Here is a 13,426-nt window from a genome sequence, read left to right on the forward strand (position 1 = left end):
AGCTACTGCTCATAATCTTATCGCGACTTACCTGTCCCACCAAAGATAGTTTTGGCATAATCGGGATGAGTGATCACCAAGGATGCCAGATATCGCCCGATCCATAGAGTATGTGCATATGGGTATTTCGATGCCCAGGTTACGAAAAGATCCAAATCTTTCCCATCTTGGCGAAACTGCAAAGTTTAAGAAGATCACAAATGAGCACAAAGGGGTCACATTTGTAGTTTATGAGAGAAAAAAAGAATGGAGTCTACACAATTCTTTGTGCTTTAGAGCATCATTAGCAAGTGAGATACATCACATCAATGACCTCTAGTTACCATTACATTTTTTAAACAGAATTTTAATGGGAAATTAGAGATTTTAATGATGAAGTACTCTGGTATAAAGGACAACTACCCCAACATGGAAAATCCTTCAACCAATCTAAACATTTTATTCCTAGGAGTTAGAGCGAACCAGACCTAACTTGACATCGATGTTGATGTTCAGCTAATATACAGATATTAACACTTTAGACAGTTGTGAAGGCTGTAATAGTTAGAAGATGGAAAGAAAATATTTACACAAGTATAATTATTTACATTAGAATCTGTAGAGTTTGCAAATTAAAAGAATTTGTCTCCTCTGCCTAGGACCACTTATATGATAAAATTACTTTGCAACCCAACAATCTTTAGTTCTTTCTTGAAGGTTCTGCATGACTTAACATTTTGATTGCAGGTGCTGAGCAGTTCCAAACCTTGGATGTACTTTCTGACAAAGTTTGTTATGCATTATTTATTTCCTAAACATTTGAGTTTCAGTAGAAGTTCCCAGAGAGCATGGACCACTCGAGTTAGTCAGATTGATGGCAACATCATTGAGATTTCCAGAGTGGATGGCTGAGTAGGTAATGCAGACTATTTTTTCTTTATCTGTTTATTGAGTTTTACTCCACAAACATACAAATAACAAAACTGCAACATATGAGCCACGGAGTCCAGTGCCATGCAGGCTATTTTCAAAAGGCAACTTACTGCAATTGGTACTGAGTGAGAGCAAAGCATGTGCAATGTGATCATGGATTGCTGTAGGTACAAGGCTTTATTGGATCTTGAGTGTGAGAAGTTGTGTTGTTGGTTGACTGGGGTGTGAGCCCAGGTCAAACAACAGCCACAATTGCTTGCAGAGTGAACTACAAATAGTCTCTGAATTAACCTGTGCTTAACCCTGGGAAGTATGGCACAAAAAGCAGCCAGACTTAACTTAGAGGCAATCTGTCAAGTATTTATACAGCACACAAACCAAAATCCCTAACCAATTTTGAAAAACGTAGTACATTTTAATAATTTCTTTTACAAGAAAACAACAAAAATCCAATCAGTAGAACCAGAACGATTAATTGTTAAAGTCTTTAGTAACAACTAGCACCTAAAAGATCAAAGCACTATGAGTCAAAGTTGCAAAACATGGCAGAACGGATGGAGAGCGATTTGGATACAAGAAATGGATTGGGCCGGTTAGCACTTCCCATCGGACTTGAAAGAAATTCTGAGAAAAAGTGTCTGAGAAGGTAAAGTTCAGCAGCGCAAGGCTGCAGGAGGTGTCTGAAGAAGAAGCTTCATCATCGGATGGCTTTGGTCCGAAGATTTTTACCTTCCGAAATGGAGGTAAAAAATCTCCAGGGGGCTGTGGCCGAAGAAAGTTCCCCGAAGTTGAATACACGTTTGGCGAAGGACTGCTGAAAAGGAAGTGCTGCTGTCAAGAAGAACTTAGTGGGAGAAGCTACAAAGTCAATCCAACCAGCTATGCACCTCGGGCAGACAGGCATGCAGGTTGGTCCTGGTCTCCTCCTGGTTCTCAGAGCAGTTTCTGGCCAAAAGTCTTCAAAGTCCTCAATTTTGGTTTTGGCCATCTATGCAACTTTAGTACCACAACAAAGAGTCCAGGACTGGTGGGACACCTCTTCGGGTTTCAGGGCTCACGCAGGCTAGATTCAAGGTGAAAAAACCTGCAAGCAGAGGGGACAGAGTCTATGCCACTCAGGAGAGACCAGGAGGCAGGGAAGACGAATGCCCACCAATGTCGGTAGATGCAGAGGAGATAATGGTGCCCTTGAAGTTGCAGCTGTGCTGACCAGGTGACGCTGTAGAAGACCAGGAGCCATTCACGAGCTGTCCCACGTCGAATGTCAAGAGCCAGGGGGTCAGTGTCCAGCAGGGGCACCAACAAGCCTTTGCAGCGGCAACCAACATAGGCGGAGAAAATGGTGCAATGTTGGGATCAGCAAGGTCCAAGTGACTCACCACAAGCAGGTATGTTGAAGCAGGCCACGAGCAAGCAGGAAAGCCCACTGGAGCAAAAGTAGACCATTAAGAGGACCCATGGGCCGGAGGCACAGGCATCGCAAGAGGACCTCAAGCAGCTCAGTAATGAAGAAAGCCCATGGTGCATGGGAAGGGGTGAGGGCGAAGATCTTGGCTGCAGGAGTTGCTTGAGGTTGGAGCTTCTTGGAGCTGGGAGATCTCTGGAGGAGAAAGGCAACAAGCCTTGGCAATAGCAAGTTGGCATGGTGCACAGGAGTCCTGTTCCAGTGGTTCCGACGAGGGATACTGGCCTCAAACTAGGTATAAAGACAGTGCAGGTCTTGAGGGAGTTGCAGATCCACCACCTGTGTTGCTGAGCCTTTAGGAGTCCATGGAAGCCCAGGATCAACAGACCGGTCAGCTGTGTCGCATTGCTTGCAGATGCAGGGGGGTGACTCCTTCACTCCAAGGGAGATTCCCTCAGGTGTCTTGTATGTCCACAGGCCTGGTGAAGAACCTGTATGGAGCTCGGGCACAGACGATGCTGAAGACCCGCAGGACGATGAGACCAGGAGCAGCAGGAATCTTCCCCTGTGCAGTCTTGGTTCCCAAATCAAAGTCCAGAGTATCCAGACAGTCGAAGTTGAAGTGGTATGTGATATGAATCTTGTCCCATGACGGATCTAGGGACCCACCCACAAGTAAGCCCTGAAGTACCCTCAGGGAAGGGTATGGATAACTCAAGGGTCCATCCCAGAGGGAATCTCCCTTGGAGTGAAGGAGTCACCCCTCTTCACTCCAAGGGAGATTCCCTCAGGTGTCTTTTATGTCCACAGGCCTGGTGAAGAACCTGTATGGAGCTCGGGCACAGACGATGCTGAAGACCCACAGGACGATGAGACCAGGAGCAGCAGGAATCTTCCCCTGTGCAGTCTTGGTTCCCAAATCAAAGTCCAGAGTATCCAGACAGTCGAAGTTGAAGTGGTATGTGATCTGAATCTTGTCCCATGACGGATCTAGGGACCCACCCACCAGTAAGCCCTGAAGTACCCTCAGGGAAGGGTATGGATAACTCAAGGGTCCATCCCAGAGGAGGAGCTGGACAGTGGGGAGGATAGTCCCATGTCCTTTGTCCAGTTTCTCGCCAGATCAGGGGCCAACGGCTCCCTGAACTGGTTTGAACTGAAGTATGCAAGGAGGGCACCAGGTGTGCCCTTCAAGCAGTCTCAGTGGCCCTGCAAGTGCCCCCACCCTGCACCAATACACTAAACACTGTCTGGGAGGTGGTCACACCTCCCTGTGACAGGATATCTGTTGTTTTGTCTACCCCTTCTCGAGCTTGGCTCAGCAGCAGGGGGGCAGACACATGTTTCTGGTTGGCAGCAGCCCATAACTTGCTGTTCGGCTCTGGAAAACTGGTACCAGGACCACTGAGGGCCTCCCGGATGAGCTTTACAGTGTATGGAATCATACCTCCCACGCCGTTTATGGTGTGGGGGTATGACTCCAACATGTTTGGTAGCAAACATGACAGGGTTCGTTTCAGCCAGTTTATAGGTGGTCATCGCGTAACGACACTTGGCCACTCTACATGTCATAATGGCTGATGCACTTACAAACCAGGACAATGGGCTCTGAAGGTTGCAGGGGTGCCCCGCTCATGCAGGGGCACCATCACACTTAGGACCCAGCACCCTGCCTTAATGATTGAAAGGCCTGCCTTAGGGGGGGACTTATAAGTTTTAGGTGTATTGACCCCAGATACAGGGACAACTATATTGGTTGTAAGTGGTTCTAGCACCAGTTTACACAGTCTGCAATGGCAGGGCTGGAGTCACAATTTGTGTGGTCTCTCAGGTGTGGCATAATACATGCTGCAGCCCATGGGAGACCCCTGGTGTACCTATGCCCTGGGTACCTTAGTATCATTTACTAGGGACTTACAAGGGTAAAGCAGTAGCCAATCTGGAGGGTACCTGGGTATTCACCATGTCCAATTTAGGGAAGAAGCACAGCAACCGGGGTCCTGATTAGCAGTATCCCAGTCAGACTAGTCAGAAAAACATAATGACACCGTCAAAAAGTGGGGGTGACCATGAACGCAGATCCTACTTTCCTACAGATATAAGACAGTTTGACCATGTTTTAGGGAGAGAGTACAAGCACTTTAGTACTGGTTAGCAGTGGTAGAGTGCACATAGTTCTAAGGCCAACAAAATGTATTCAGCAAAAAGAGGAAGGTACAAGGCAAAAAGCTGACCCTGCAGAGAGGGCCAGGTTATGTTATGTTATGTTATGTTAATTAAGTCTTCTATAGCGCACGGCTACTCCACAGAGTGTCCCGGCGCTTTTATTGCCACCTGTAGCAGAATAACACAACACGAAAGCATAAAACGGACCCAGCAAAGAGGAAGAATAAGCAAAACTAAGGGCAAAAAGCCATGTTTTAAGGCCCTTCCTAAAAGTCAACAAATTAGAGGTGCTGCGTAATGCCAAAGGCAGGGTATTCCAACGCTGTGGCGCCAGCAGCTTAAAAGAGCGACCTCCAATACGAGCTCTTTTTACTCGAGGGACCACAGCAAGGAACAAAGATTCAGACCTCAAAGATCGGGCCGGATGGTAAAAAGCAAGCCTCCTTTGAAGATATTTTGCTCCCGAAGCGTGGAGAGCCTTATGAGCCAAGGTCAAGGCCTTAAAAACTATCCGTTTCCGGATAGGCAGCCAATGGAGTGACTGCAGAAGACCGGGGGCTCTGGCTTGCCTATGCAGACCAAAGATGGCCCGCGCGGCCGAATTCTGGACCACCTGCAACCGTTGCAGAAGATATTTCGGCAGGCCAAGATATAGGACGTTGGAGTAGTCCAGCCTTGAACCAATTAAGGCCTGCACCATCGTCTTCCTATGATCTTCTGAGAGCAAGGGAAGGAACTTGCGGAGCATCCTAAGGAGGCCAAAACATGTTCCCGTAAGACCAAGGATCTGAGATCTTAACGTCAGACCATTGTCGATCTTGATCCCCAGATTCTTTGCTAGCTGGGACGAGCACGCTGGAGGAAACATGTTCACAGGCCACCATTCCTGCCAATCTGGATCAGATGGACATCCGAAGAAGAGTATCTCAGATTTATCTGAGTTGCACTTGAGGCTGTTAAGCTGGAACCATTTGAAAACAGCCCCAAGGCACTCACGGATACTCTCTCCATCAAAGTCTTCTCCTTTCCTGCACGTAAAGAGGAGCTGGGTATCGTCAGCATAAGATACGATCTGGGCCCCAAAAGACTCCGCCAATGCCGCCAAAGGGGTCATAAAGATGTTAAAAAGGGTCGGGCTCAACACAGAGCCCTGCTGAACTCCGACTCCCAAAGGCGGCATCACGGCAGAGCTAGGTGAGACCCAGACCGTTTGTCGACGGCCAGCCAAAAAAGATCTAAACCAGCTGAACACCGTCCCCCTCAGACCAATCTCAGAGAGTCTAGCAAGGAGACCCTCATGGGGGACGGTGTCAAAGGCCGCCGACAGATCTAGCATTACAAGCATAGCTTTGCCCCCGAATCCAGTACCTCTTTAATGACTTCAGTATGTTGTGACTTCATCTCATATTCCTATTTTAATGGGATACACATACCTGGAGCAATCTATTTAAAGTCAAAACCACTTTTGTGATCATGTGTTGTGCGCTTTCATAGGAAACAGAATGGCACGATCAAATAATAGGTCAAACTTAGCCGATCGTTAATATGTTAACACCACACATTTTACATAGACTATAGTTACATGTGGAGGAACTACACTGATCAGTATTAAAGTTGAAAATGGATAACGCACGTTAAAAGTGGTAGTGCACAAGATAACATTCATGCGAGATGGCAATTAACAAAGCCACACAAAATTTCAAATCCTTACCAGATAAATCAAAAAGTTGCGACCCTCCCGGTGTTATCCTGAAGCCCTTTTATGACAGAATCGCATCAGTTTGAAAATCAAAGGAATGCGGTTTAAACTCCCAATGTTAATCTGCGAACAGCAGATGGGGAACAAAAAAGCAATTGTCAGAGAGGCAGAAATTACCTAGATTCTGACGGAGCCCGGCTTCCACGACGTACCGCTGACTCTGCAGTCTGCGTCTGCTGCACTCATGGTGTACCTGCACTCATTTTATGTTCTTGTGCCTCCGGGTCCCAAGATAGTTGGATAGAGACGATGGACTCACTAGCGTTTTGCTATAGTGGTCATCTTGGAATTCCAGCAAAATACGTAAAATAGCCACAGTGACAAGAGTCTGTCATCTAATTTGGACAGTTGTATAAAATAGGTATTTGAAAAAAGGAGGGTGGGAAAAAGCAGGCGCAAGGAGTATAGTTTCATCGCAGCTTCGCTCCATATATATAACGGGTTCTCATTGGAAGAGTGTAAAAAGTATTACACGCCTTAGAGGAGCCTCTACATAACTTATGGGATTCAATTTTAATCCTTATAATAGAGACCATGTTGAATCTAATAAAGGAAATCCTTTGCTTATTCTTGAGCCTCGTGGAGGATAATCCTGTATTTTGTAAAAGGGGTTGCTATTATCGAGCACGTGTAATGATAGCAAGGAGGCAGTGTTAACATAAGATCCATTAAAAAAAAACACTTTGTGAGGGAAAGAAAGGAAGAAAAGTGCTTTCCCAGTCTGATAGAATATGGAAGATAGTTGTACCATAAAAAGATATAAATGTGTAAAAATGACATTCTGTAACCTCATGTCAACATATATTTCATAAGTCACTGGAATGAACATTTATATAAGAGAAATACATCTGTACAGACTGTATCTTCAGTCAACCTGGACATACATGATGGTCTAAAAAATGAGTAAAGACATAAAATAGATGTTTTTACATTTTAATATCACATAGATGGTTCATACCTATACTTCAGACAGAGAAATACAGAGTATTGCAACAACTAATATTCGTCTTGACAAAAAGCTCGCTATACATCATTAGTGGATAATACATAGTCAAAACATTACCCAAGGTTAAAGGACAGAGGTCAGAGTATGCCACTCTGTTGCTGAATTTAAGCCTTTAGTTATGTTATCTGTGCGACAAATCCACCTGTTTTCTTTCAGAGTGAGCACCTGATCAATGTTTGATTGTCTTTTGGATGGTTTCACCACTTCAACCACCCACCAGGACATTTATTTTATTTATTTAAAAAGATTTATAAAGCGCGAACATGACCCTTGCGGGTATCAGAGCACTGTACATAGAAAGCATGAATACATTCCGTACATTAGAGGTCAGCACAGTATTACCACACAAAGTAAACAATCCAGGTGGGCGATCCCCAAGCAGGGATCCACCCACTTGGCACCAGGGAGGGGGGATTGACCCCTTGGGCAAGGGCCTTTGTTCCCCCCATATTAAAATGGGCACATTTAGACTTTCTGCCCCCCCCCCCGCAGTAGCCCCCAATCTGCCACCCGGGGGGGCAGAACGCCCACTAGATACCAGGGATTTTTGTTTACACATTAATTAGGGGTGGGGGCTGCCCAATATGGGCATGCCAATGCCCCCGCCCACGAACTCAGCCCCCAATCTTCCCCCCGGGGGGGGGGCAGAAAGCCCACTAGATACCAGGGATTTCTTTGTAAATTATAATTAGGGGTGGTGGCTGCCCAATATGGGCATGCCAATGCCCCCACCCACCCGCCGCAAAGGCAGATCGGGACAGTAGCCCCCAATCTGCCCCCTGGGGGGGGGGCAGAAAGCCCACTAGACACCAGTTTTTTCCCCTATGAATTTAGGGGTGGGGGTTGCCCAATAAGGACATGCCAATGCCCCCACCCCTCTCTCCACAAAATTCCAGTCTTTCTGCCCCCCCGGGGGTATAAGGGGCAGTAGCCCCCAATATGCCCCCCAGGGGGGACAGAAAGCACCCTAGATGCCAGGGATTCTTTTTTTTATGGGCCCGGGGTGGGTGCTGCCCAGAATGGGCATGCAAATGCCCCCACCCCACCCCCCAAAGAAAACAAAAGGCTTTCTGCCCCCCCAAGAGGCAGATGGGGCAATAGCCCCTGATCTGTCCCTCGGGGAGAAGAAGGCCCACTAAGCGCCGGGGTTTTTTTTAAATATAGGTAGGGGTGGAGGCTGCCCAGAATGGGCAAGTCAATGCCCCCACCCAAATAAAAAATGCTACAGTCTTTCTGTACCTCCCTGGGAGGCAGACGGGACAATAGCACCTTATCTGCAACCCCCAGGGGGGCAAAAAGCCCACTAGGCACCAGGGATTTGTTTTTCTCCAAAGTTCGGGGTGGGGGCTGCCAAGAATGGACATGCTAATGCCCCCACCCACCCCAAAAAAGATGCCACAGTCTTTCTGCCCCTCCCAGGAGGCAGATGGGGGCAGTAGCCCCTGATCTGCCCCCCCAGGGGGGGGGGGGCAGAAAGCCCACTATGCCCCAGCGAATATGCTGGCTTTTTTCTACTCAGGGGTGTGGGCTGACTAGAATGGGCATCCCAATGCCCCAACTCCCAAAAGAATAGCCACAGTCTTTCTTCCCCATTTTTAGGTTTGCAAGGGATTCTGGGTAACAGAACCTGATGAGAGTCAGTCAAGTCACCCCATCCTGGGTTCCCCTGGGTGTCTAGTTTAAAAAAATGTATAGGTTTGATAGGTTTCCCTAGGTGCTGGCAGAGCTAGGGTTCAAAATCTACAGCTAGGCACTTTGCAAAAAAAGGGTCAGTTTTCACTGTGAAAAAGTGGTGCCCACGTTGCGTTTTGGGCCGTTTCGTGTCGCAGGCACTTGGCCTACCCACACAAGTGGGGTACCATTTTTCTGTAAACTATAAACTATAAGTTTGAAAACAGCACCTTTGTGTTGTCCAAGCAACAAAGCAAACAGGCAGTTCGGTCTGGACTGTTCCCATGAGGCACAGGGTCAAGACTGATTTGCATATGTCTGGGTCTGAACTGGGGTGGGGAAGTGACCTAAAGAACGATGATGGATTAAACCCAGATCTGGGACTGGGGGTGAGTTTCTGAAAATTTTCAGCGCTACGTCCATCATCTCGTGGTGTTTGCTTTGTCCAAGGAACACCCAGGAATTTGTAATAGGCCTGAGCTGCCTAAACAGCCTGGGGTGCTGGGATGCCGGCTAAAATGCTAACATGCCGGAATATAACTGTGGCTGCACAGATATCCTGCTGCAATAGAATGGCCGCAAACGCAGCTGCCAGTAACAACTGTCTGTAACGGCTGCCCGTAGTAACAGCAGCAGAGCAGATACAGAGAGATGCCTGGAGGCAGGGAGACTGGTAGCAGGCATTCAGTATACGACCAGCAGCGGGAGGTAAAATTGGCAGGCAGGCAAGGAACAGGGTCAGACTTAACGGAGCCCACACAGGCGCGGAGCACGGGTGCAACCAGCTGCTCCTGCAAATGAGGGCTCCTGGGGATGACATCCGTAGGATGTTCACCCCTGGGCAGCATCAGGTGGGTGGTAGGGTCCAGGCCAGGTGGGTAGCAGTGATTGGTCGAGGTATGTGATGAGCGGGGCTTAGGTGTTACACAAAGTTCGAACGGTTTATGTGCGTCATTACGACGCTGAGTTCGTGAGGTAGGGTTAATCAATTTAGCTTGATTTAATTTAGACCTTGTTAGTTTTATTAAAATAACTATGTCAGAAAACTCAGCTGCAGTTAGGGAAGCGTTTAAAATATTATGTGAGGCAGGCAAGGATGAGTTAATTAAATCTGGCGTTTTATATAAAGCCTGGGTGGGTTTTGAAAGGCCGGGACGTGCTGTTGCCAGCGAGGTCACGGCAGCAGTCCAGGCGTGTTCTTCACCTCATGAACCTAATAAATTAGTTAGTGCTCGATGTCAAGGGGAGAGAATGGAGCGAGGTACAGTGACTGGAGTGGAGGTTGCTCTTACCTCTTCGCTTCAGGAACCGGCATCTGCTGTGAGAAGTGGGAGGGGCCAAGCACGTACACCACGTCGGTACAGAAAGCCCTGTCAGTGAAGGGCGGGCCCCAAAGGACTTGGCTGAAGAGAGAGCATCATGTAGCGCACAGCGTCCGCACCGCCCTCAGGACAGGAAATAATGGCCTTTCACGAGCAGAGAGAGAATGCTAATGTAACGGTGGCTTCAAATGTGAATAGGAAATTACCTATTTTTAACCCCTTCGCTGCCAGGCCTTTTCCCCCTCCTGTGCCACGCCCTTTTTTGGCTATTTGGGGTAGTGCGCGCTGAGGCCCCTGTAACTTTTTGACCACATAAGGTATCCACGCCAAATTTGCGTCCTTTTCTTCCAACATCATGGGGATTCTGAAGGTACTCAGGGTTTGTGGATTCCCCCTGGAGGGGTCACAGAAATTAGCCAAAATACAGCAAAATATACGTTTTTTGGGGGAAAATGGGAAAAACGGGCTGCAAATGAAAGCATCTGGGTTTTTCCCTGCAAATGTTATCAAAAAAGGGTTTGTGGGGCTGAAATCACCATTTTTCCAGCTTTTAGGGGATACCAGACTTTTGTCAGAAACCCAAAAGTTTTTACACAGTTTTGGCATTTTTCTGGGACATAGCCTATTTTTGCTATTTTTTGTGCTTTCAACCTCCTTCCAGTTAATGGTAGAAATGGGTACAAAAGCAATAATGGATCCTGGAAAGCTATACATTTTGGAGAAGTAGATAAAATTCTGAATTCAGCAAGGGGTCATTTGTGTAGATCCGTCAAGGGTTCTTTATAGAAACTAACAGTTAAATATAGGATAAATTTAAAATTTGTTGAAAAAAAGCGCCTTTTGTGTCAACGTTTTCACCTGTAACTTCTTTTAATTTTGACAGCTCTTTGAAAGCAATATACCGTTACATCCGCTGGACATTACTGGTTGTGGGGATATATAGGACTTGTAGGTTCACCAAGAACCCGACGAACCCAGAGCCAAAAACTGAGCAGCAACTTGCAATGGTTTTTTTTTATGTACCGGGTATATAGTAATTATTCTGTAAAAATGTGTACATGGAAAAATCGGTATGAAAGACACCTATGTATTTCTGAAATGGGAACAAAATATAGAGTTTAGAAACAGTAGATATTTGCACATTTCCGAAATTGGGATACTCATACTAGCATGAGAATTATCAGTCATTTTTTAGAATGACTTCTTTTTTACACAATGTCTTTCATTTGGAAGGCAGAAATGCATCGAAAGTCAATAGGTAATAACAGTTCCTTTACAAATCTGAATTACCCTAAGTCTCCCGATAAAATTGGTACCTCACTTGTAGGGGTAGGCATAGTGCCCACGACAGGAAATGGCTCAAAACCCAACGTGAACACACCACATTTTCACAATGCAACCCTTTTTTAGCAAAGTGCCTAGCTGTAGTTGTTTAACCCTAGCTCTGCCGGCACCTAGGGAAACCTAGCAAACCTATACATTTTTGAAAACTAGACACCCAGGGGAATCCAGGATGGGGTGACTTGACTGCCTCCCACCAGGTTCTGTTACCCAGAATCCCTTGCAAACCTAAAACATTGCCAAAAAAAACACCTTTTCCCCACATTTCTCTGGTGGAACGTTCTCGAATCTGTGTGGATCCACAAATTTCCACCCACCCCGCGTTCCCCAAAGTCTTCCGAGAAAAATGGTACCTCACTTGTGTGGGTCTGCCTAGTGCCCGCGACAGGAAACGGCGCAAAACATAAGGTGGACACACCTCAATTTCGCTGTGAAAAATGACACTTTTTTGGCAAAGTGCCTAGCTGTAGTTTTTGAACCATAGCTCTGCCGGCACCTAGGGAAACCTAGCAAACCTATACATTTTTGAAAGCTAGACACTCAGGGGAATCCAGGATGGGGTGACTTGACTGCCTCCCACCAGGTTCTGTTACCCAGAATCCCTTGCAAACCTAAAAAATTGCCAAAAAAAACACAATTTCCCCACATTTCTCTGGTGGAAAGTTCTGGAATCTGCGTGGATCCACAAATTTCCACCCACCCCGCGTTCCCCAAAGTCTTCCGAGAAAAATGGTACCTCACTTGTGTGGGTCAGCCTATTGCCCGTGACAGGAAACGGTGCAAAACGCAATGTGGACACACCTCAATTTCGCTGTCAAAAATGACCCTTTGTTGGCAAAGTGCCTAGCTGTAGTTTTTTAACCATAGCTCTGCCGGCACCTAGGGAAACCTAGCAAACCTATACATTTTTGAAAACTAGACACCCAGGGGAATCCAGGATGGGGGTGACTTGACTGCCTCCCACCAGGTTCTGTTACCCAGAATCCCTTGTAAACCTAAAAAATTGCCAAAAAAACCCCACATTTTCCCCACATTTCTGTGGTGGAAAGTTCTGGAATCTGCGTGGATCCACAAATTTCCACCCACCCTGTGTTCCCCAAAGTCTTCCGATAAAAATGGTACCTCACTTGTGTGGGTCGGCCTAGTGCCCGCGACAGGAAACGGCGCAAAACGCATCGTGGACACACCTCAATTTCGCAGTGAAAAATGAACCTTTTTTGGCAAAGTGCCTAGCTGTAGTTTTTGAACCCTAGCTCTGCCGGCACTTAGGGAAACCTACCAAACCCACACATTTCTGAAAACTAGACACCCGGGGGATTCCAGGGAGGTATGGCTTGCGTGGATCCCCCAACGTTTCCTTACCCAGAATGCCCTGCAAACCTCAAATTTAGCTGAAAAATTCACCTTTTTCACACATTTTTGTGTGGGAAAGTGTGGCATCACCGGGCTGACACAAATTTCCTACCACCCAGCGTTCCCCCGGGTCTCCTGATAAAAACGGTGCCTCACTCGTGTGGGAAGCCCAAGTACCCGCCTCGGGCAAGGGCCCAAAACGTAGTGAGGCGACATGAAAATTGGGCAAAGGCCCTTGCCCAAGGGGCTGCTCCCCCCTCCCTGGTGTCTAGTGAGTGGATCCCTGCTTGGGGATTGCCCTCCTGTGACGATCCCCAAGCAGGGATCCACTGGGGAGGGGTACCATTGGAACGGGGAGATTCTCCCCTTTCCAACGATACCTCTCCCGTCTTTCTACGTGCTCAGGGGGCTGAGATAGCTCCCTGAGCACGTACAAAGTGACACTGAAATGAGCCTCTTGGCTCATTTCAGTTTCAGTTTCAGTGTAATGA

At 47.1% G+C, this 13,426-nt stretch overlaps 1 protein-coding gene across 1 annotated transcript in view; it reads right to left on the bottom strand.

The window, feature by feature from the left end:
- The window catches only part of LOC146835034 (cytochrome P450 4B1-like), a 318,638-nt gene that overhangs the window by 219,901 nt on the left and 85,311 nt on the right, over positions 1 to 13,426 (bottom strand). The window contains exon 2 of the mRNA XM_085602694.1: positions 32 to 176. Coding sequence (XP_085458820.1) covers positions 32 to 176 — 145 coding nt within the window. The remainder of the gene's footprint in view (positions 1 to 31; positions 177 to 13,426) is intronic.

This window comes from Triturus cristatus, chromosome 4_2 (genome assembly GCF_964204655.1).
Source record: "Triturus cristatus chromosome 4_2, aTriCri1.1, whole genome shotgun sequence".
In the NCBI taxonomy this organism is placed as follows: domain Eukaryota; kingdom Metazoa; phylum Chordata; class Amphibia; order Caudata; family Salamandridae; genus Triturus; species Triturus cristatus.